General features: G+C 33.5%; 2 protein-coding genes across 2 annotated transcripts; one reads left to right on the top strand and one right to left on the bottom strand.

Moving 5' to 3' along the window:
• The first annotated feature begins 8,196 nt into the window (after window positions 1–8,196).
• On the top strand, window positions 8,197–12,198 carry LOC124829660 (spermidine synthase 2). Its single transcript, XM_047303215.2, has 9 exons — window positions 8,197–8,510; window positions 10,146–10,222; window positions 10,302–10,424; window positions 10,511–10,615; window positions 11,026–11,098; window positions 11,183–11,254; window positions 11,342–11,537; window positions 11,625–11,751; window positions 11,858–12,198. The coding sequence occupies exons 1-9, from the start codon at window positions 8,345–8,347 to the stop codon at window positions 11,921–11,923; spliced, it is 1,005 nt and encodes a 334-aa protein (XP_047159171.1). The 5' UTR covers window positions 8,197–8,344; the 3' UTR covers window positions 11,924–12,198.
• Window positions 12,199–12,780: 582 nt separating this feature from the next.
• Window positions 12,781–14,260, bottom strand: LOC148206240 (uncharacterized). Its single transcript, XM_088104177.1, has one exon. It carries the CDS (start codon window positions 13,964–13,966, stop codon window positions 13,016–13,018), a length of 951 nt encoding a protein of 316 aa, XP_087960303.1. The 5' UTR covers window positions 13,967–14,260; the 3' UTR covers window positions 12,781–13,015.
• Window positions 14,261–24,097: the final 9,837 nt, after the last annotated feature.

Here is a 24,097-nt window from a genome sequence, read left to right as displayed (position 1 = left end):
TCGAATGCAGCTGGGTGGGAACAACATTCAGCTCTCGCGGGACATCTTATTGGAAGGTAGTGAAAGGGACTCAGACAAACATCTAGCAAAATAGGTAAGTATACACGAAGAAGAAGTCTTCAGGGCTTCCTCCCTTCCCATGATAAACTTGTTTGTTCACTTTACTAACAGTCAACCAAATCAACGCTACATTCTTCCCATCTCGTATAACACATGATCGATTGGCCCACCATTCCAAATCTTCCTTCTTCTCGAAGCACAATGTATATGACCCCACCTCATGAGACGCCCAATCATAACCACGGATGACCGGTAAACAGTCCACGAGAACTTCTTCCTCATCATCCACGTCCACTCCTCCCACGTGGAGACTGATGGTTGTCTTAGAAACAGCCCTCTCACCATCAAAAGTGGGGAACTGAGCGTCTGGGTTGCTTTCCTGCTCGGTTGTCTCGAAGTAAGAAGAAGACACAAACCTTGGAGACGAAGGTTGGTCACCTCCACTTGCGAACTCCCTACCACCTCTACCTGATGACTCCTTAGACGAACTAAGTTGAACGACGTTCATTATTATTACATGCAAAAATGAAGAAGATCGAACGGTAGGCAAAGCAAGTGGAAAGAAATAAATGAAAATGACAGGCACCCCCAACCTATTTATAGTGAAAATCTGGGAAAATCATCAGCTCATCGCTACCGTTAATCTCAACAACGATTAACGGACTAGATCTCGCGACCTTACCACTCCTGAGAAGGGCAGAACACGACACGTGTTCTCCTGCTAAAAATCACCCATTCGATAATCGTCGGATGGACCCTAACTAACTCGCAATAAACGACACCAAACTTAAGTCTATTCGTGACAAATCCCAACGTCAGTTATTGTTGCCTAGGGCTTAGGGGGTCTGTGTACCGTATGGTCGGACAACCGTTGCACGAAAAAGGATCATACAACCTAAAACGTCTAAACCCCCAAATACAAACAAGACAAATGCGGAGGTCATCCAGCCAGGAATGAGTAAAGGTCGAACGAGCGGTCTCAACAAAGTACTTCTCAAGAGACGCTAAGAATCAAGATTAAGTGTAAGTATCAATTAGTGTAATGGGCTAAGATTGGGCCGTAGTTAGAACTCCACTAATCTTAGGCCTCAAAAACTATAAATAGAGGTCAAAGGTAAGATGTATGTTATCATATTTATTGTGAATTTAAGACTTTACTCTGACCTCCGTTCGGACTATTTACTGACTTAAGCATCGGAGTACCTTTGACAGGTACCCTGACCGATTTGGAGCACAGACGAAAGAGAATTAGGACGAAGGACGAAGGACGAGTGCAAATACCCGAACAATTTAAAAATTAAAGTGTGAAGGTGTATTTTGTGGAGTTGACCCTATACTTGAAACCGTTAATAATTATCAAAATTGTTATATGAATAAAAAAAATAATTATCAAGATTCATAACAAATTTTCAAAAACTATAAAATAAAAATATTAATATTTTATCGTAAAAGACCATCAAAATAGAATGCATTGTTAAAATGGGGGGGAGTGAGAATATTTGGCCATAAGCAGCATAAAAGGGAAATAATTGTTAAAAACACAAGTTGTATAAGATCCGTGCGCCTTTTCCTTTTCTTCTTGTTTATTTATTCTTTTCTTTTACTTACACATCTTTCTCTTACTCATTTCTTTCCGCTTTTTTCTATCTTTCCTTTTCAAATTTAAACTATATTCTTATCACTCTTTCAAAAGAATTCCACCAGTAGTCAATAACCTAGAATAAAATTATACAATTTATATGGGAGATATCTCACACTTTTGTTGACTCTATTAATTAAAAAAATGTTATTATCATATCTAACTTTTATAAATATTATAGTTAATTTGGTAATGTTTTATTAGTTCTATGGAAGTGTTTGATATATTTTTACTTGTATTTTATTTATACTTTAGGATTCAAGCAAGCAAGTGTTACTTAAGAGAAATGATTGTAAATTATAAAAGAATCAATTTTTATTATGAAGTACGATTGATATTTGAAATGAATTAGTGGATGTGTTTATATTGGATTTGAACATGAACTTAGAACCGAATGTTCAATTTCTACTTTTAACAACCAAGTCTAATGAGATATTTTAAATACGTTTGAATACAAAGAACGGTGAATATATAAATTTATTATTTCTAAATATTTTATTTCAATATTATTGTTGGAGCAATTAAGTGGTTTATAAAGCAATAACACGCCTAACTCAAGCTAGGATTAAGAGTTGGAACAAAAGATGTGTCTCAACATTTATACTTTATATGGAACCTTATTACTTAATTGATGTCTCGTTGATCAAAGTGATAAAATACTAATGAGTAGGATGGAGTTATGGAAATATTTTAAAGTAGAAACCTAATTTCAATAGTTAAGTGTGATTTATGCTATTTAAATAATTAAACAATATTTCAATAAACCATGACAAGAAAGAGTTAACAAAATTTACTTTAATTTAATCGTACGTGTTGCTCAAGTGCAAGTTAAACCTTGTAAAGTAGGTTTGGTTTTATTACAAGACTTCTAAAAAATACAAGACCTTCAACATATGTCAAATGTTACGATTAATCGATTTAGGTTGAAAGTTGAGTTAAGTCGTTTTAGATAAAAAAATTTCTATAGATGACTCATTTATACCCTTCGACTTGGGTTGACTCTGGGTGATCTTTGGTTTTGATCAACTTACCTAAACCTTTAGTCCTACTCAAATTGTTTTGACCTTTAACCTGAGCTACTTGGTCTTGGCTCACTCGGGTCGACCTTTGGCCAAGGTTGACTAAAATCAATTCTCTGGTCATGTTGGTTCGAGTTGATCTTCAGCTTAAGCCGACTTGAGTTGATCTTCAGGTTAAGCTGACTCGAGTCATCCTTTGGCTTAGGCTGAAGGCTTAGACCGACTTTACTTGATCTTTAACTCAAATCGATTTTGCTCGACCTTTTTGCTAAAGACGACTTGCCTCAACCTTTAGTTCGAGCCAACTCAACTTGACTTTTAGCTTGGGTAGCTAGTTTGAGGCAGACTTGGGTCGACCTTTGGCTCGAGCCGACTGAAGTCGACGTTCGGCTCGAGCTAACTCAGCCTGACCTTCGTCCATTCAACTTACTTTGACCTTTAATCCGACGACTCATCTCAATCTTCAACAAAATTAACTTAGTTCAACATTTGACTTGATCTAACTATGACCAACTTTCACCCGTTCAACCTTGACAATCTTAGCCTTCAGTCTAGACTAACTCAGTTCGACTTTTATCTAGACCATTAGAATTGACCGAGACCATTAGAATCGATCCAATCTTGTTTTATTTCGATTGTTTATTTTAATACAAATGATTATATTGAAAATTTTCAAAATATTTCACGTTATATTAGCCGTGCCATATAATAGGTTTACTTTTAGTTTAATATATAAGTAATTGACGATGATAATATAATATTAAGAATTACAAAATAACAATTTTTCGTTTCAAAAATGATAATCGAGACAAATCGAAAACTAAAAACATACATTTTTATGGATCGTTAAATTAGAATTAAAAAGAGATACGATTCACAACAGCGGGTTGGATAGTGAATTCAGGTTCACATAACTCTATATCGAGAATTGTTTTCCACTTATGAATTTAAGAGGATCCATGATCATAATTTAGAGGTTGCTAGAGTCATATATGTCAATAAAATTATATGACTGTCGGTACACTTGAAGGGCATAATATGTGAATGGCTTGATGAGGGTATTTTTACACTTATAGCACTGTATTTTATCTTGTTTAACATGTATTCAAAATTTACTTTCCTGTAATTAGATTTTTTTTTGGTAAACAACACCAAAAACGGACTTAACTATAAAAAGAGTTTAATTTCTATATTTTAGTCCCTTTGATTGATTTCTATTTCATAAGTTGATTGAAGCAGTGAAAACTGGCATTTTGATCAAACAATTTAATTTCATTTAGCAGAATGCATCAAACTCAAAGAAGAAAGAAAACCTCCAAGTGTTTAACTAATGTTAAACTGAGAAAGCTCATGTTTAAGTGAGTCTTCTTCTGTGTCAGAGTTAGGTACTTATACAAAAGTATACTTACTACTCATATAACTTGTAACTTGAATGAGTGTGATTTTGTATTTTTAAGTTAAAAATTAAAGGTAGGTTTTAAAAACCTTATTTGCACTACTTGGGAACTAAACGAGTTTTATTTATGGATTGTGTGGTTCCCATATCCTAGGTAAAAGAAGCCTCTTACACCCAATGGTTGATTATTTCGTCCTGCACCTTCATATTTTCCTCCTGCACCTTCATACTCTTAAAATCTCAAAAATACCCCTACTAAAAAATTATACAAAAAGACAGTGTGAGGAATGGTTAGGGTTTTGGTTTGATTGTGAGGTGATGGTGGTGCTTATTTATGGTGAGTGACTTTGGATTGAGGTGTGTGGTGTTAGTTGTTGAGTGAGAGGTGGTTGCGTTGTTAGGTTTTTGTAAGATTTTTTTTTTCGTTTTTGTATTATAATTCTAAATTGTGCAATCCTAGAATTTTACACATAGTTATAATGCTTCTACAGGCTTGACACATAATTGAAGATGAAGATTGTGATTTGCAGTAACACCCAAAGTTATCTACAAATTTTAAGGTCCAATCATAAAAAATTATAGTTTGGACATAAAATGGTTAGTCATACTAAGGTTATACATACTTACAATGCAACAATTAAACCTTTAGATTCAAAACAGAGTGCATGTCATATCAATGTAAATTATTGTGTAATTATATTTACAATTCTTAAATTTGAATTGATTGTTTCCAATTTTGGCTGAAGTAAACTTATAATATAATCAATGATTTGAGGGTTGGCTGAAAGTATGATTATGGAAGCAGATTTATTGTTTTGCTACACCCTAACCTTAAAGTCGAATGTACATCCTAACATAATATCTACATCCTTTGGAAAACATTTTGGTTCAAAAAATACATAGAATCCAACAATTAAAATATCATAATACGTAATATTATAATCTTTGTCATTCAGCACAGTCCTCAACTGCAAACCCACTCCAGAACATACTAAAATAACTAATATGTTATTCGTCTTCAACATGACCATAACCGTCTTAGCATTTAATAGAGTTTTCCTATCACATAATAATGGAAAGTCCATTGTACCTTAAAATACATCCTAACAAAATATTGTCATAAATGGACAGATATTATTTTATACAAAGAGAGGATATTTAAATAAAGTACAATAACCATAAGAAAGATGTTTTGGTTAACACTTAAAATCTATATCCATTAAAATTTGTAAAAAATGTGTTTGTTAGAATTTCAACTAAAAATAAGAAAGTAGAATATTATATAAGGATGAAAATTTATTAATTATTGTATTTAGGTTTTCGATACAGAGTAATGTCAATTTTTTATATGATTAGACTTAGATTTTATTAGTATTGTATCTCTCTAATTATCTTCTTGATCATCAGGTAAATATTTATTGTCTTAGGGTGTGTTCACTTGGAGGAGATGATTTGAGGAAAAGTGAGTACATGAATTTGTTGTGAGGATTTGAGGGTAAATTTTTTGTTGTTTGTTTGAATGGATTTGGAGATAATTGAGAGTGGATTTGAAAGCAAAGTTTGTGAGAATTAGTGTAGAATTTGATTGATGTGACAGATAAAAAAATGATTTAATAGGTAAAAATTAAAGATTACCAAAATACCCTTAGTGGTAAAAGTAATATAAAATGATAATTAATAATATTATATATAATTATTAAAATTATTATAAAAAGAGAGAAAAATAAAAATTAATTTTTAAAATTCCATTATTATTATTATTATCATTATTATTATTATTATCATTATTATTATTATTATTATTATTATTTTTAAGTTGCATTGAAAACTATTTAAAGGAGGATAATATTGGAAAGCAAATTTTAATCCCGCAAATCTTCTCTAATCACTGAGATGAGCATCTGCAAATCACTGCTTGCAATCAATCTCAAATCTTTATAAGTGAACATAACAATTCCCTGCAAATCTTTCCTTTTTCATCTGCTTAAACAGTAAATCTTGCGAAACGAACACAACATTAAAGCTTTTTTTATAAAAAATAGTGTCAATTTTTCAAATTTTATAGTGAATCTCCTCTTAATAAATATAACAGTATTTATCTATATCTATTTCAGTGCATTACTCTTTTACGAGCTCTTTATATATCCAAGTGTCCTATTCCAATTTCTAGAAATTGAAATGGACAGTAAAAAAAATTGATTGAAGTATTTTTAAAAAAATTTAAAATTCAATTCAAACAAAATTTAAACGAGGACCATCTAAAATTTTCCAACCAAATTTAAGACTATATAAGCTAGTAATTAAGAAAAAATAAATAAAAGAAATCCTGGTAGGGTAAATAAGTTGGACTGTTTGACTATTAGAAGAATATTGGTGGAAAGGAGTAACGTTGACTCTATCACTGATTGGTTAGACGGAAAAGAATAAGGTGAGAATCACTTTATTTATGATTTGATACTTTTGTTCTTTTCTTTATTATAGAAGAATCATAATTTGTTCTTTTATTAAAAATAATCTATAGGAAAAGTGTATGTCCTTGATAATCTTTAAATGATGGTTGAAAAAAATTTCAATAATTCATTTGAAACTTAACATAAGTTTTTAAATGATAATCAAAGTTAATTTAAAGTGCTCCACACTTCTTAAAGTGGTTGTATAAAATTTTATTATTACTATTTTAATGGATATGACTAACTAATAGTTAAACACTACTCAAATGAATTTTTTTATCTTAATTTCTTTGGTTGAATTTATCTTAATTTAAAATGTAATATAATAAACAAGCAGTGAATAAATTAAAAAATGCCCTTATCTTTTTAATGTTTTTTTAACTTTGAGTTTAGATACATAAATTTTATATTTCCTTATATATTATATAACTTAAAGTACTTTTTAATTTACCTAAATAAAAATTTACTAATGTACAAATAAACTTTTTTATAAAAAAATTCTATCACGCTGTTTAAGTTGCTTGGTATTTTTTTTTTCTATCGACACATCAGTCAAAGCGTTATTATCTTACATAGTTATTCTTTGTGCTGAAAATATATTCTTTGTGCTCAAAGTGAAAAGAACTTTAAAAATATCAATTTTGCTTATGGATTGATGAGGAGACATTTAGGTCATTGTATAATATATATTTATTTATTATTTACTTGGCTGAACCTTGTAGTGAAAATAGTTATCATACTTACACATAAATTAAGATTATTTAAAAGTGTATTTATTTACTTGGAAATATTTAGATAAGAGAGGCATTTATTAATAATACAAAAAAAAACCTACCTAGTCAAATCAAGTCATCAAAGCATATGGGGTCGAATGATCATAACATCACATTCAATATCTATTATTATTTGAAGAGGAAAATATTTATATACCCATAAAAACAACTCTTGATTTCACAATGGGAGAATTATTATATTTTTTCTAAAGTAAACATTAATTTGATTTCTGATAAAAAGAAAATTAGTACTCAACTCAGTACAGTATTTAAAGAGAAAAGGGTTTTCCCTTATTAAAATGATAAGAAAATGTTTTAGTCACTTCGTCATTTTTCTTTTATTTTTAATATGTAAGCCCTGAAATGATAAATGTGTAGCAATTCAGTTTCTAAAAAATAATCTTTAAAAAGTTGTTATTTTAAAAAAAGACGACCTTAAATAAATGAAAGATTAAAACATACTACATGTATATATCATCATAAAAATAAAACAGTTTTTAATTTTGTAAATTACAACTTTTGAAAAATAAAATCAAAGAGGAACATAAAAGTTAAAGTTGGATTGATTTCAAAATCGTGAAAAAGAAGAATATTTTGTAATTTTATTTTTTGTCGTATCAAATGAAAGGATAAGCACTAAGTTGGGAGACAAAGATATGGTGAAACTAGCGTTACAAACACAAAGGAAGTACCCTAATTCCAAATTGTGTGTGACTCCCGTCACTTTCATATGTACTTGACAAGAAACAACACGTAACATGCATATCCTAAGGCAGTGTTTGGCAAGATATTAAACTTCCCTCAAAACACCGATACCAAACCATCGCACTTTTCAAACACACCCCTCAAAAGCAGATTCCTTTCTATATTCCCACGTGGCCCACTCCCTTTGCGCTTTATGCTATTCCGTTTCCCCAATAATATCTCAAGAAGCCGAGATTAGCCAAACAGAGTGCTACTTCAAAATTTGTCGTCACCGAGAGAGAGCGAGAGAGAGGGATTAAGCCATGGCGGATGAGAGCGTTGTTGAGTCTCCGGTGAAGAGGCAGAGAGACGATGAAGAAAATGGGGTCTCTGTTTCCATGGATACGGAGGGTGGCAAAGACCCACAGGGTAATGGTTTATCGTCTGTGATTCCTGGCTGGTTCTCTGAAATCAGTTCAATGTGGCCTGGTTAGTTCTCTTTTTACCATACCCTTTTGTTTGTTTCTTCCAAAAGTTGTGCCTTTTCCTTGCGTTTTGTCACCGGGAAATGAATTTTATCCTTTTTTTTACTTGTTGGTTTGTGCGTGTAGAAAAGTTAAATTGTATTGTATCAATTTTTTTTATGGGTTCCTTCTCTAATGGGGTTTGTCTCTGTGCTAACAGATTTGGATTTCACTTTTACGGTTGAGACGTATTTTCTTGATTTCTATCCAATTTAGTTGTCTGATGGGTTTGTTTTTCTGGTTTTACTTGTTTACGATGGCCATGTTACTTAATAGCTCCTTGTCATGTGCCACAGAACAAGCAAGTGTGTAAATATCTCTATATTTCAAGATTCTTACACTTTCTCTCGTGGAACAATGGAACTTTTCTGTGGTTTTTTGTTTATAATTGATTCTTTATATACCTTTTTAATACACCTTATATACCGGCATGCTTTGTTTAATTCTGGTTTTTGTTTTTTATTTTGACATCTGAATATTTGGTAGATCAGCTAACAGTGGCGCTGAGCCAATTCTGCTACATTTTCTAGCAATATTTTAAGACTAAAAGTTGATCATCAGCGAGCTAATATGAAATTTATGGGAATATAATAAATTTCACTTTTAAATGTGTTGGAGTGAAGTCCCCTTAGAAGTTGAGTGGCTATTATCTATGGTGTTGCCTCTTTGGAACTTTCTCTGCTCAATGCTCATCCTGTAAGATCTTCAGGTTTTTGTTTTCAAAAAGCGTAAATGATTGTTGTATTAAATTAATACCTCTAAATTGAGCATGCACTTTAGAAGGACAAAAATTTCATAAGCATTACTAAACAATCAATGGAGTTGATTTTAGCAATTTCATTGCTTATTAATATTATATGTATTTGCTTTAATTTTATTGCAATATCAGTTGCTCCAATCATCCCTTTAATTTTGTGCTAGTTTTTCTAAGGGCATCTCTTGCTTTAAAAGTGCTAGATTCGTACAAAAAGTATTTATTCTAGTCCTTTTATTTGATGCATGGTTATTTGCATAAACGGATGTGTATATTGAAAAAGGAATGATAAAAAACAAATACTTTATAAATTTGAATAGGCAGATACTGTATGCAATCACATAAAAGAACTAATCTCTGTCCTTAAGACTCTTCTTCCCGTTTTAATCACATTACCTATAATATTTTTGGGATTAAACTTTCTCAGTTCTTTGATCTGTTCCAACTTTTCTTCTACGTACTTGAGGAGTAAAAACTTACTTTTAAATAACTGAGATGCAACTGCTAGTAAAGTTCATGCCTACCTTGGAAAGGAAAAAGAATCTTCTTATTTTTCTTAGAGAAATGTAATTTGTACATTAAATTTTACAGCTAAGAGGAGTATGAGATTTACTAACGTGATAGGGAGAGATAGTAACGTAGGTAGTTATTCTAATAACTTTTCATGTCCCATGAATAATACTTTTGAGTACATCTTATGACATTAATTTTTTCTGAAACCAATGCAATGTCAAAATCCTAGAAATATAAGCACACAGTAATAGGTCTTTTTCAGATAAACTCAGAATAGTTGGTTTTTCCTTTTGTAATAATACTCAATAATTAAGTATGGTTGTGCTTTTGCAGGAGAGGCTCACTCCTTGAAGGTGGAAAAAATTTTGTTTCAAGGAAAGTCTGAATACCAAAATATCATGGTCTTCCAGGTACATGAGGCTCCAGTAAATTATGAAGTTACTTTACAATTTCCCCTTTTTTAATGCACTGCTGTGATGTCTTTTGTAGTCATCAACGTATGGCAAGGTTCTTGTTTTGGACGGAGTAATCCAGTTAACTGAAAGAGACGAATGTGCCTACCAAGAAATGATCACTCATCTTCCTCTTTGCTCTATTCCAAACCCCAAAAAGGTATTACTTGTTTTTGTTATATGTCAAGATTGAATGTTTACTCGTCAAACTTTTATACTTATTCTCCTTTTATTTTTCATGTTTAGGTTTTGGTTATTGGAGGAGGTGATGGAGGGGTCCTCCGAGAAATAGCACGCCATTCTTCAGTTGAAAAGATAGACATTTGTGAAATTGACAGTATGGTTGTTGATGTAAGGCATACTAAATTTTACAATCTTCTTTCCATTCTCTGACCAAAGCTAAAATATGTTGCTGGCAGGCTATTATGTCACTTGCACACAGTTATATTTATATCTAGATTTTCTTGGTTTGAATGAGATTTTACTGAAGGAAGTTAGTTATAGCTTATGAAGCTCGGACATGTCTCTTAAATGATGTGTCCCTGTGTCCAACAGTATCCGATACTGACATGTGTATGACTTGTATCAGTAAAGTGTCCAATTCAAAAAATATTTGTTTGGGTCTCAACATAATTCTGAGAAGTTTTTACACTTAAGGAAATTAGTTATAATTGTTCTATTCTTTTTTAGTTGGCAAAAAACTTAGTGCTCGTAGATTTCAAGTAGCAGTATATGTTTCGTATCTAATTTAAGACGTGCAGGTTTCCAAACAATATTTCCCTGATGTAGCTGTAGGGTATGAGGATCCTCGTGTGACGCTTACTGTTGGTGATGGTACGATTCTATTATTTTTTTTCTTAAATATTTTATTCTTGTTGAAGAAATTATCTAATGAAGGATTTTCTAACAATGGTCTAGGAGTTGCGTTTCTGAAAAATGTTCCAGAAGGAATGTATGATGCCATTATAGTAGATTCATCCGACCCTATTGGTATACCATATTATTTTTCCTTCTCTTCTGTGATGATATAAAAATAAAACTGTGTGATAAAGGGATGTTACATTTGGCATCCTCAAGGTCCTGCTCAGGAGCTATTTGAAAAGCCCTTCTTCGCATCGGTTGCAAAGGCTCTTCGTCCAGGAGGAGTTTTGTGTACTCAGGCAGAAAGCATATGGCTTCATATGGATATAATTGAGGACATCGTGGCAAATTGTCGCCAGATTTTCAAAGGATCTGTTAACTATGCTTGGACTACTGTTCCTACATATCCAAGGTTTGTATTTTCAGGTTATTTGTATAGGGATGGAGAAAGTAAAGTATATGATTATCTATTTTATGTTGTATTTATTTTTCATTTCAGTGGGATGATTGGTTTTATGCTTTGCTCAACGGAGGGACCACCTGTTGATTTCAAGCATCCAGTGAATCCCCTGAATGAAAATGAATGTCAGAAGTCAGCAAGACCATTGAAGTTTTACAACTCTGAGGTATGCTGCTCCAACCACCTTCTGTTTGAGATTTTGCATTCTTTCATCTCTTTCCTGAACTGCTAGTTCTTATCATCCAATTATCCATCTTTGCCTTTAAATCCAGATTCATACAGCAGCTTTCTGTTTGCCATCATTTGCAAAGAGGAAGATTGGTCCTAAAGCAAATTAAAAAAGATTTTAAAAAGCTTTGAAAGAGCTCACTTGGCTGTTGTAGAAGTCCAACATTGGTCCATTCTATCAATGAGCCATGAAATAAGTCAGGTTGAATTTGGCATTGAAGAGTAAGGTTTATTTCTTGAAATGAGTTCTAGGTGATAATGATAGAGTTGATGGATTCAGTTGTCATTAACTTTCCTCATAAACACATTTCACAATGTGGAACTATAACTATCTGTTAAGAAAAATTTTGTTTAATGCAAATTATTGTTTCTAGTGTCTTGAATACATTTGGCGTTATTGGTTCTATCAATACGAAAATCAACTGAGTGAACTACTCTGATTGATTAAAATTAGCAATGTGATTGAAAGTCTGGGCAGTCCTAAATGGAGTTTAAAATGATGGCAATTATCATCATCAAACCAAAATCTACATGTTCTATGATCTATCTCTATATTCGTATTAATGAGTTGGGAACCAATCCATTGGCATGATTAAATCAATTTTGAATGCTGATCACTATCAATTTGATGTCCAAAATTTAAAACCTTTTTGTCTTCATTAATTAAAGGAACACACCATTTACTTTAAAAGCAGGGAAACACTGCAGCATAGACAAAAATAACGAGGGTAATGCTTTGCTACCTTCAACCATGATGTAACCTTTCTTCTTAGAATATCATATATCTATGCATACTCAGTTTTTTCCGTTAAAGATAATGATGAGGAAAAATGGGAATGTGGGGATCTGGTAAATTACATACCATTCAGAAATTGGCTCCTGTAATGTTGGTGGACACGTAGAAAAACTTGCTTTTGATGGAGTAATGCTAGTTTCTTCTCCTCGATACTCCATACTTTCACAGGGAAGCACTAACAAGATGCTGATATATATTTTATTTCGTAAATGACTTATCACTATGGAATAGAAAATCTTCTTATAGTACTGTGATTAAAATCATACAATCATAGTACAGTAGAAGATAAAATTCAGTGACTAATTGTCATAAAAGGCTGCATAACCAGTTAGGTATGCCTATTTTAATTCTACTTATGTTATGAACTCAAATTGACACCCTTATTTTTGTTCATAGCCGTTTTCATTCATGAACCATTCTTAACATCCTTACCTGATTCCTCATCGGTTTTCTTTTCCAATTTCCTCTCCTTGCAATCATGAAAATAGATCATGCAAACCACCCATTTCAGCGGATTGACCATGCAAGACAAGCCAACTTGTACAAAAATTGCATTCCCTTGCTCATAGCCTCCAATATGATAGCATGAAAGCCTCACAAGATGTCCCCAAGCAAAGAAAATCAGCATCAGAAAGAGCCCCCTCCTGCGGTTGCCTCTGCTGAAATATGCCGAAACAGCTAACGCATCAACACCATATATATCCTCCAACACTGAGATCACAAGACTCATGTTCCACATAGCACTCCCCTCCAAGTAAATCCTTAATACCTTTGCAAATGCTATGCTGCAAATTACTGCGAGCAACAAGTAAAAACTTATGTCTTTCAAGAAAACATGATAATTTAGGACTATCCACAGTAATCCAAGCTGGTGAGTAGTTGTCAAGAAGAGAACATAGATAGAAGTAACAAATGAGGCTCTCAATCTTGATAGGTGAAAGGGTGTCTCAAACATCTCCTTCAGAGTCATTTTCTTCTCTCTTGAATGCAGCTTTGAAGCCAAATCTACCGTAACAGCTGCAGAGACAAACTCTGAGACATACAGAGGCACCATGTAAATGAAACCAACAAAAATCAGCTTCAGTAAATAATCCTTGTTGAATCTGTTGATAAGATCTAGGCAGCTGTCATAGCGAGTCAAGTGACCATATGACAGGTTTAAAATATTGCAGGTTTCAACCAGGATTTCTTGGAGGTAAATTTCAAAGTAAACCATGATACAAAAGAGAGGAAGAGAAGTGAGAAAGGTGAAGATGATGAAATTGGGATTTCTTAAATAGACCCTAACAGATTTCCTGAGGATATCAGATACTTCAAGCTCCTGCTTCTGCTTAGAGTTGTGGTTTTCATTCTCCATAACTCTTCACTTCCAAGAGCAATAGTTTACAAGGTGAAGATTAGCACTCCGTAAAGATCTATGGAGAGACACAGTAGGGAGAAGACTTGACTAATGACTATAGAAGATTGGTGCCACAGACAGTAACTTGGTTTTATGTTTATCCCTGCTAAGACAAGTTGTTTCCTACTTTGACTTAGTCCTATGAACGTTCATACTGGAACTTGATTCTCTTTTCAGAGAGAATACAAGAACAATATTTACCCTTAATTCCTTTTTTTTTCTACTCATTTAAAGGTTAACAAAATACAAAGTTTAATTTTTTTTACCGGATCCTGGTCAATGTCAAGAAATTAGAAATGTACAACCAACCACCACAAAATATAGAGATTTTTCCTTTAACTAAAACTATAGGTTTATAAGTTTATTTTTTATTTTTTAATATTATGGTATAAGGCATGCTTGGAGAAATCGTATACTTCAACACATAGGATAAAAAATATAAGAAACAAAAATTAAATCAGATTGTATATAAGCTAACATTAGAGTTGGAAAGTAATTTTACATTATTGTTACATGAGATCGGATGCTATTATTACCTATCAGAATTTGCTCTCTAAAATAGGGATTTCACTCCTCTAAAGTGAAAAAAAAAAGGATGAGAAGAATACACTTTAGAGGATAAAGAGCAATAGCTAACTTTCCATTTATTTCACTTTTAAATTTTTGTTTAATTATAATTTTTTTATATTTAATATTTGCATGGGATGGATATTTTTTTATTAGTTAATTCACAATAGAAAGCTTTTAAACTTAGAACTTAAAAATATCATATAATTGAAATTAATACTACAACTATATTAATCGTAAGTTAGTTGTTTTATTAATGGTTAAGAAATATAACTAATAGTATTATAAAATATAACTAATAGTATAAAATAGGTAAGAAAATAAAAGAGAATAAACTAAAATGACTTCTTTATATATTTTCATTAGATGAGATTCTTCTGTTTATAGTTAGGAATGTAACTTAAATGATAAGGTTAATGGTTACAAGGAACTCAAATATCATTATTGACTTTAAGATAATTAAACATGGAATATAAAAATGTAATGGAAAATCACTATAATAATTATTTCATGATACTCTCTCTTTCTCAAATGTCATCTCTGTAGTTAAAACCTTGAGAGGAAAATAGGTCTAACCTAGTGACGGAAAAAACAAAGTACAAAAATCCTTGAAAACATTTTCATCTTCTGCCTCATTAAAATCCTTACGAGAAAAGCTTAGTGGAAAAGAACCACGAGGAATGGGAAAAGAGTACATAACTTATTTATTTCTACCCCGTTATCTTATTTAAAACAACAAGCTCAATTTTATATACTAATTGTTTAAAAAATATTTTTTAGTGATTACTTTTTTAAAAGCATCACTAAATTCTCACTTAAATACATCGACAATCTTTTTGTAAATCAAGTGTGTTTTTTTTTCTTTTAAAAAAAATCACGTCTTGTTCTATTTTTTTAATATATAATTCTTTTAACCTATTATTATTTTTACATATAATTGTTGATGAAGAAGATAAACCACCATATGTGTTGAATCAATCATCTCGACCAAACACATCCACTTGTATTTGCAATATGAAAATTTGACTAATAATTTATATTTATATAATTAATTATATTTACTTTTAAAACATTTACTTGTAACATCCTAAATTTATAGTTTTAATACTATTATGAAATTATTACATATTCAATAAACATGGTTAATTAAGTTAAAAGAAAATAGTAGGATTATAATTATCTAAAATATAATTATAATTTAAACTTTATATACAAGATATTCTATTTATAAGATTATCTAAACATAAACTAAAAATTCTTTAAAATTCACATAAATTCAATCAATACTATTCTAGATATCTAGACATTAGCATCCTCAACACCCAACACATGTTCAACTGAAATATCTTCCCTTGCTCACATCAATCAAGTAATTATTGCAAAAGAGAAAGATTCAAACAAAACACAAGCAATAGGGCAAGCTAATTCATAAAAGAATCAATATATGCAATTCAATCAATTCAAAATATGACAATTCTATTATCCGATTCACATACATATATTTAGACTCTAAACTTTGACCATCTGAATACATGTATTGGTGTCAAACTATTAGGGACATGTGCATGTGTGGTAAAACACCATACCACCCAAACTACCACACAATGTTAATTTGTTATACACATATGGTCAAACTGACCCTTGGCTAAGGACCTCGTACTACTACTCACGACATAACTACCCCTCTCTACTTAAGGTTGGATGGATATTGGAGTGTCAGAAACATTCTCCATTTCAAAGCTCCTACAACAATATATTACACACAAACACAACACAATGATCTTCTTCATGGAATTCCTTTCACCACAACTTAAACCAAATACACTTTCATCATTAACATTCACAAGTATTCATAAACCTCAAAAGATACACATAGATCATAATAATCAGATAAAAGAAACAAAGAAAAAAAGCAAGGAAAAAATCATGAATCACCAGAATCAGGACGCCTAACGAAGAGACAGGACGCCCAACGAGCCACACACCTCGCTCAACAAATTTAGGCCAAAAGAGGTCCAAACTTGTAGTGGAAAAGTGGCGATTAGCGCCTAATTCCATCGTTGAGCGTCCAATTCCATCGCTCAGTGCTTAGAAGTCAGAGAGCTCACTAACTTTGTGGCGTTCAATGCCCAGGTGGCACTCAATGTCCTAAATCCCAATGGCTCTCGGGTTTGGCCGCGCTCAACGCCACATAAGGCCGCTCAACGCTATACTAAATGAAAATAACTTATTTTTTTTATTTTGGTGTACTTTGTACTTATTCAAAATGTTACCAATGTGCAAACATTGGTGTCTTAAAGATAATGATTTTGATGATGTTACAAAGTGAAGAATATGAAGACCCTTGTTGTATTAAGTTTAAAAGCATTTTTGTATAACAAAAGATGACCAAGACCGAGCGGTGGAAGGCATGACCGAGACCAAGTGAGGCATGAACGAGACCGAGCGGTTGGACAGTGAAGTGGTGGTAGGAAGAATTGAGTCCTAGCAACCGAGTAGAGCCATGACTGAGACTGGACGGTCACTAACAAATGAAGGCTAAACACTAGCTGAACATAAGCCGAATGATATTAAGTTCAAGGTTTAATGTCTCCTAAAGTCTCTATTTTTGTCCAGAATTTCAAATAGATCTCCTTCTTTTTCGGCGTCTCAATTGGATCTTTATTTTTGTAAAATTGGATCAAATAGGGGCTTTCCGTCAAATTGAGACAATACCGTTAAGAAAGATATGCTGACAATGTAATTTTTTATTACGTGGCATTAAAAGTTAAGCTTATAATTCTTGTTCGTGGTGTGGGCTGTAGGGATGGCAGGCCCCAAAATGCTATTGGGGAGGGGGGTTGAGAAAAATTCTCCATTTTCCCTTGTTCATGTTAGAGGACTGAGGTTTGGAAGAGGGAATAAAATAATAGGAAGGGGTAGGGGGAGGATGATTCAGAAAGAAGACCTGCAGAATTCAACACAGTTTAAGTTTATATGTAATTTTTTTTTCCTTTATATTCTCTCCTTCACTCCCTTCCACGGCAACCCTTGCCTCTACCGAACCAGTCCAACTGTGGCTCTCTCTGGCCGGCCAAAATCATCACCGGCGACGCCCTCCGCACTGGAAGTGCCACCACACACCATCGTTCCAGCTTCTTTCTTTCCCCACGTGAGCCACTATCAGAGCAAGAACGTGCCACCGCTGCCGCTTCTCCTTCAAACTTCCAGATCATAGTGCAACATAGGAACGTTGCTTCGCCTATCCAAGTTTTGCTGGAACTCTTTCTTTAATTTGTTGTAAATTAGATTTACTTGAAAAGAAGAATAAAGTTATGATGATGGATGATTGTTGCGTAGACGTTTGAGAGTTTTACTTGGAAAGAAGAATGGTAATGGGATGAAGATTGGAAGCTGAAATTGGAATCATGGAGAATTTCGGGAAAGCTGGTTTTGGAGGAATCGTATGGACGAAAAGGAAAACATTTTTTTTTTAGGATTTTGGATATGGTGGTGTCTACTGGACCTTGAAGGAGAAGAGATGCACTAAGAATAGTTAACAGAGGGGAAAAGAGAACACTCCCTTTCGGCACTTAATTTTATTTCATCCCTTAATTTTATTTCATTTCCAACTTTGCCCTTTCAGCACTATTTATCCTTCATTTTTTAATTCAAAAATAAGAAAAAAACACAGTTTAGTCACGTCAGCATGCCACGTAACATCCTATTTAACGGTGTTTAATCAATTTGACGGAAAGTCTTTATTTGATCCAATTTTACAAAAATAAGGATCCAATTGAAACGCCGAAAAAGAAGAGGACCTATTTGAGATTCTGGATGAAAATAGAGACTTTAGGAGACATTAAACCTAAGTTCAATTAACACTGTAGAATAAAATGTTAGAAATTGGAAGGCGGAGAGAAGTTTAGCCGAATGATGGACAGTGGTATGAGAAAGAAGAAGAAGGAAGCCGAACGATGGAAGGCTGTGAGAAATCGAGTCGAACGGCAGAAGGCGATGAGGGCTCAAGCCGAACGGTAGAAGGAGTTGAAGAACTGAAGTCGACTGTTTGAAGAGTAAATATTCAAACTATTCCAAGTCTCACAGATAATCGATTATCACTTACAATAATCAATTATCACTAGCAGTTGTAATGTCATTTCATTTTCAGACCAGTAGGCTATATACTCTCTCTTCCAAACCCTTCGAAATTATCTATGCCATTTGAGAATACAGTGCGTCTGAGAAAGTTCTCAAGTGATAGTTCTTGCTTTTGTCAAGTCTTGTGAATAGAAGAAACTCGCGCTTTGTGTGTCAAAGGTCGGAGCGGTTCTCTTCAAGTTGGTAGAGCTGCGGTTCGTTTGTCGAAGAAAGTCTCTTTTGGTTTGTTCATCGAAGGAAGGTTTTGCTGTTCTAAATTTCCATTCACTTTCATTGTAACTGTGAAACTGTTTTTAGTGAAACAATTAATCACTCTTTATAGTGATTAACAACTAGTTAGAATCTGTTGATTCGAACTAGGATAAAAATCATTTGTGTGATTTTTCTACTCCCTATACTCTTTAAATTTTCTGCACATCAATTATTCGTTAAAACGTTTATAAGAAAATTAAAGGAACCATTTTAAAATTGACAGAACAAGCTCTCTACTTTCAACAATCTGTATCGAACTCTATTTTTATTTTCGCTGTGCAAAATCGGTACTTGTTGTGTTCCAACACAAAAGACCAAATTGGTATCCTTGACACTAGAATTGATACTATAACATGTTTATGATTGAAATTGAGTACCTATTTGCTCATTTGGTTAGAAACAAGATGAATTAGATCAATCTAACCACTCAAAAACTCATATATTCAATTCTACATGTTATAAGTAAGAAATAAGCAAACTAAGTGTCGAAACAAGTCATAATTGACTCAAAAATAGACCTCAAAACCTTCTATTTCATTACAAAATAACTCCTTTATATTTTCACTTGTCAAAACCACAAAAAATGAACCAAAAACTAGTTTGATACTCAACCTATTGACTACCTTAAGATATAACAATAAATTTCACTAATTATAACCTCAACCAATCATCTCAAGTGATCAAAACAAGTATAATTAACCAACATTTGCAACAAGACTATACCAATAACAAATAATACTAAATTTTACAAATTTTCAAGAAATCATATTAAAACTCATCAAAACATATTTATTAAAGACTGAGAAATCAAACATATAGCTTCCCTTACCTTGTAGGAAGCTTCAACAACTCTAAGATACCAACAACAACTTCCTTAGTTCAGAAGACTCTATCTACACCTACAGATCAAGGAATTATTATCAGTGCACACGGTTAGAACCATTGATCAACAAAGAATCAACTAGAAAACCAAGAAGATGTGTAACATCCCATTTTAATAGTATAAAACTACTAAAATAAAATGTTACATATATGATAATAAAACCACTAAATGAAAACAAACCTACAAAAAACAATAGATCTACCTTTGTAGAATCATCTAACAATCCAACAGCTTCACCCTTACATCTTGCTAGAACAACTAAAAAGACTATCTCCCTAAGCTCACACCATTTAGGTGATCATCGCAAAAGAGAAAACAAAACATAGACAGACAAGAACAAAATCAAGGGCAAGCTAGTGGTAAAACAGTTTACCATAATAAAATAAAATTCCATTATATATTATATTACACAAAATAAAGTTTTCATCCTAATAGTATTGAGCTATGGCAGTTCATGCACCTCTCATAGTGAAACAACTCACCGACCCCAAGCTACCACACAAGATTAGTTTGTTATCACTCACTTTAGGCCAAGGTAAAACCCCTAGACTAAGACCTCTTGTTATTTTCACGACATGCCTCACCCCTCTCTACTTGAGAATGGATGACCATTAGAATTTCAGGATGAACTCCAAGACTAAGCTTCCTACATTTATACTTACAATACTTGAAACCACCACCATTAAGTTTCTCCTTGGAACTCATTTCCATAACTTTTCCATTCAATAAACAAGTAAGCATACTAAGTCCTGTTGTGGCCAATTCCTTACAAATGCCACATCTTTTCTTTAGACCACCCTTCCTCATTCTTGTGTCGTCCTTGACCAACTTCCATTGCTCTAACCTTCGCTTCTTCTTTGGTCTCCCAAGCAATATTCTTTTTGGTGGAGGGAGGACATCAACACATGTGGTAATCTCCCACATCTTGTTACCATTTATTGGATACACAATTGAAGAGTATATTTCTTCATATATTGACTTCCTAAAGCAACATGGTATGAAGTCCTCTGCATCTAGATTTAGGAATTTCGTAGCATCCAAGGAGTGGCAACATGGTATGCTAGTGATAGCCCACTTCCTGCATGTACACAAATTTTGTTCTAAATTCACTACAAACTTGTCACCAGCTTGGGACACATGGCGAACTTCAAACAGCTTGTTTCCTGACCAACTATAAAGTGAAAAGAAGAAAATGAATAATGAATAAAAACTTGACATTTTAACACAAATCATCAAACAATATTGCATTTAGGTTGCCTCAGAATCCAATATTTAGTTAACCGAGACTCCTTATTTAGTCTAGTCTTGATTTTAGGACAAATCTCCCCAGACAATGATTGCCTTTTTGTCCTGTTAGTTGCCCATCTCTTCATCAAGTAAAGGAAGATGTCCTTCAACATGCTTATGATTGGCTTTGACCTTGTATGCACCATTACACTATTGAAAGCCTCTAACATGTTGTTTACCAAAGTATCACATTGAGGTGTGCTGCTAAATCTGGATCGTGACCAGTACCTACATGCGTGATAAAGATAAAAAATATTAGTGTTTAATTGGTTAAGGAACATTTAAAGGCAAACGTATAAAGCCAGGGGTCAGCCGAACGGTATAAGAAGGGAGGAAACTAGAGGCGGGAAAGAAGGTGAGTAGAAGCCGAACAGTATAAAGCCAAATAGTATGTAAGGAGGAATAAAAAGGGAGGAAACTAGAGGTGGGAAAGGAGTTTAGTAGAAACCGAACGGTATAAAGCCAAACGGTATGTAAGGAGGAATAAGAAGGGAGGAAACTAGAGGCGGGAAAAGAGGTTAGTAGAAGCCGAACGGTATAAAGCCGAACAATGTAAAGGCAAACAGTATGTAATGAGAAATAAGAAGGGAGAAAACTAGAGGCGGAAAAGAGGTTAGTAGAAGCCGAACAGTATAAAGGCAAACGGTATGTAATAAGGAATAAGAAGGGAGGAAACTATAGGCGGGAAAGGAAGTGAATAGATGTCGAACAGTATAAAGCCAGGGGTAACCATGTTCAACTATTAAACAATACAAGTATAAATACAAACCTTGGAGGGATTTTTAACAAGTATTTGAAAGCCTCATCATTGAGCTCTTTTATATTTCTCATTTCTGATTCCCATGTTTGTGAATGGGTTGTTGTAGCTGCCTTCCACATCAAACACTTTAGATGTTTTCTAAGGAATTTTTTTTCTGAAATTTGCGTATAGGAGCCTAACACAGAAACAGTTACCAACTCAAGGAACTACTTCTTGTACAACTTGCAGTAGTCCCTGTTGAATCAAATTATGACAATGTTGTTAGAAATATGATTTCAATATGAATATTAATGAACATAATGGGGGAAAAGGTCATACACATTACCTTTTGCTGGTCCGACATGAATGTAAATGATGAACTAACTACCTCTCCACCGAGATCTTCAACCAGAAGTTCAAGGAACCATCTCCAAGTACCCTTGTTCTCTACTTCCACCACGACATACGCAAGAGGTAGCATTGTGTCTCTACCAACAACACTTAACAATTCACCACCATATTTTCCTTTCAAAAAAGCACGATCTAGCCCAATAATTGGCCTGCAAGACACAAAACTATCCTTGCAGGCCTTCAGACAAGTATAAAACCTCCTAAAAATGGGTCCACCCTCATTCTCTTCAACTTTGACCTTCATTGTCGATCCTGGATTATGAACTAGGAGCTCATTCACATAATCATAAATCCTTCTGTATTGGTCTTTGAAAGACCTATCAACATGGCTGAAGCAATGACATTTGCCTTATAAGCCATGCATCTAGATACACCTACATTCCATTTTCTATTTATCTTCTCACGAATTTCCACTTCCTTTACTTTGGGATTTTCTCTAATAGTTTTTTCCAACCTCTTACTGAGCCCTTTTGCATTAAGTAATCTTAGTTTGTGCTCTCTACTACAGTTGTAGTTGTCAACAATAGTCCTTAATTGTCACGTTTGAATGACTTCCATAGAACCACAATATGCCATCCAAGGGCATTCTCCTTTACCACCCATACATTTTATCTTAATTCTCTTCTTATCATTTTTAACATATTTAATATTTCTGCCATTTTCTACTACATACGTTTTTGTGGCATCCACAAAGTCTTGCTTGTCAGGAACATAAGTGCCCAGATCCCATTTATAATCTACCATTGTCTTAGGCACAAAGAATGTTACAAACTTCCCATAACCCTCATCTTCATCATCTTCACCATCACTTTCTGCTCCACTATCTAATTCATCGGATTCTTATTCATCATCAGACAAAGTCTATCATCATCACTATTTATTCCATCGTCAACATCACTATCGGACATCTGAGTTCATGATGGTCCATCATATTGCATATCAACTTGAACATTACCAACTCCATCTCCTACCTCCTCTTCTATATCACAGTGAACATTTACATCAACCAGACCTTCCATGCAGTCATAATTAACCTCATCATTGCCATCATCATCATTAACATCCTCACCACTAGAATTTCAACTATGAACATCACCAACATCCCCTTCACACTCATCCACACCAATCTGTGTTTCAATTTCACCTTCAACAACATGATATCACCCTTACATATTTCTTCTGAAACAACAACAATTTAACTCATACCATCACATTGATCTCTCTCACCTTCATTTCCAAGCACCTCACATTGTCTTTCACTATCCTGTTGACATTCACCCCACCTTGTTGTTCACATTCACCCTCAACAGTTTCTACTTCAGTTGTATTCTGAGGAACACATTCTAACAAATGTATCACCTCAGGTTCAGAGACTGTGTTAACAACAAAAAGATGCACCTCACCATTAAGCCTAGCTAAGGTAATCATGTGCATGGCTTCTATGTCATCCAACAAAGGCTCCAACCTATTTTCTAACACAGAACCACCACCTACGCAGTACCACAACTCCTTAAACCTATCATAAACTAGCCCTTTGACTACACTGACTATAAGGAAATAACTCCACATGTTTGGGTCAAACGACAAAGTTGTACTTTCCCCCTCATAGTTAAGTTTCCCTTCATTTATGAACTTTCCACCATGGAGGAAAACAACTTGGAAATTTTCCTCCATGACGTACAAAAGAAACTTATATTTAACCTATAAAGAAATAAGAAAATGACGACAACAAAAATAATTAAGAATATATGCAAACCACAACCCACTGAAAAAGACAATCCAACAACACTTTAATATTGGGGGACCACAT

The sequence above is a fragment of the Vigna umbellata genome, chromosome 1 (genome assembly GCF_029865625.1).
Source record: "Vigna umbellata cultivar VRB3 chromosome 1, Vumbellata_1.0, whole genome shotgun sequence".
NCBI lineage: Eukaryota > Viridiplantae > Streptophyta > Magnoliopsida > Fabales > Fabaceae > Vigna > Vigna umbellata.
This window is presented reverse-complemented; position numbering and strand designations above follow the sequence as displayed.

Excerpts from the sequence above, each read along its gene's own strand:
- LOC124829660 (XM_047303215.2), top strand. The coding sequence starts at position 8,345 with ATGGCGGATGAGAGCGTTGTTGAGTCTCCGGTGAAGAGGCAGAGAGAC. Across the intron at positions 11,538-11,624 it reads ACTGTTCCTACATATCCAAG|TGGGATGATTGGTTTTATGC; the intron begins GTTTGTATTTTC and ends TTTTCATTTCAG. Across the intron at positions 11,752-11,857 it reads TGAAGTTTTACAACTCTGAG|ATTCATACAGCAGCTTTCTG; the intron begins GTATGCTGCTCC and ends CTTTAAATCCAG.
- LOC148206240 (XM_088104177.1), bottom strand. The coding sequence starts at position 13,966 with ATGGAGAATGAAAACCACAACTCTAAGCAGAAGCAGGAGCTTGAAGTA.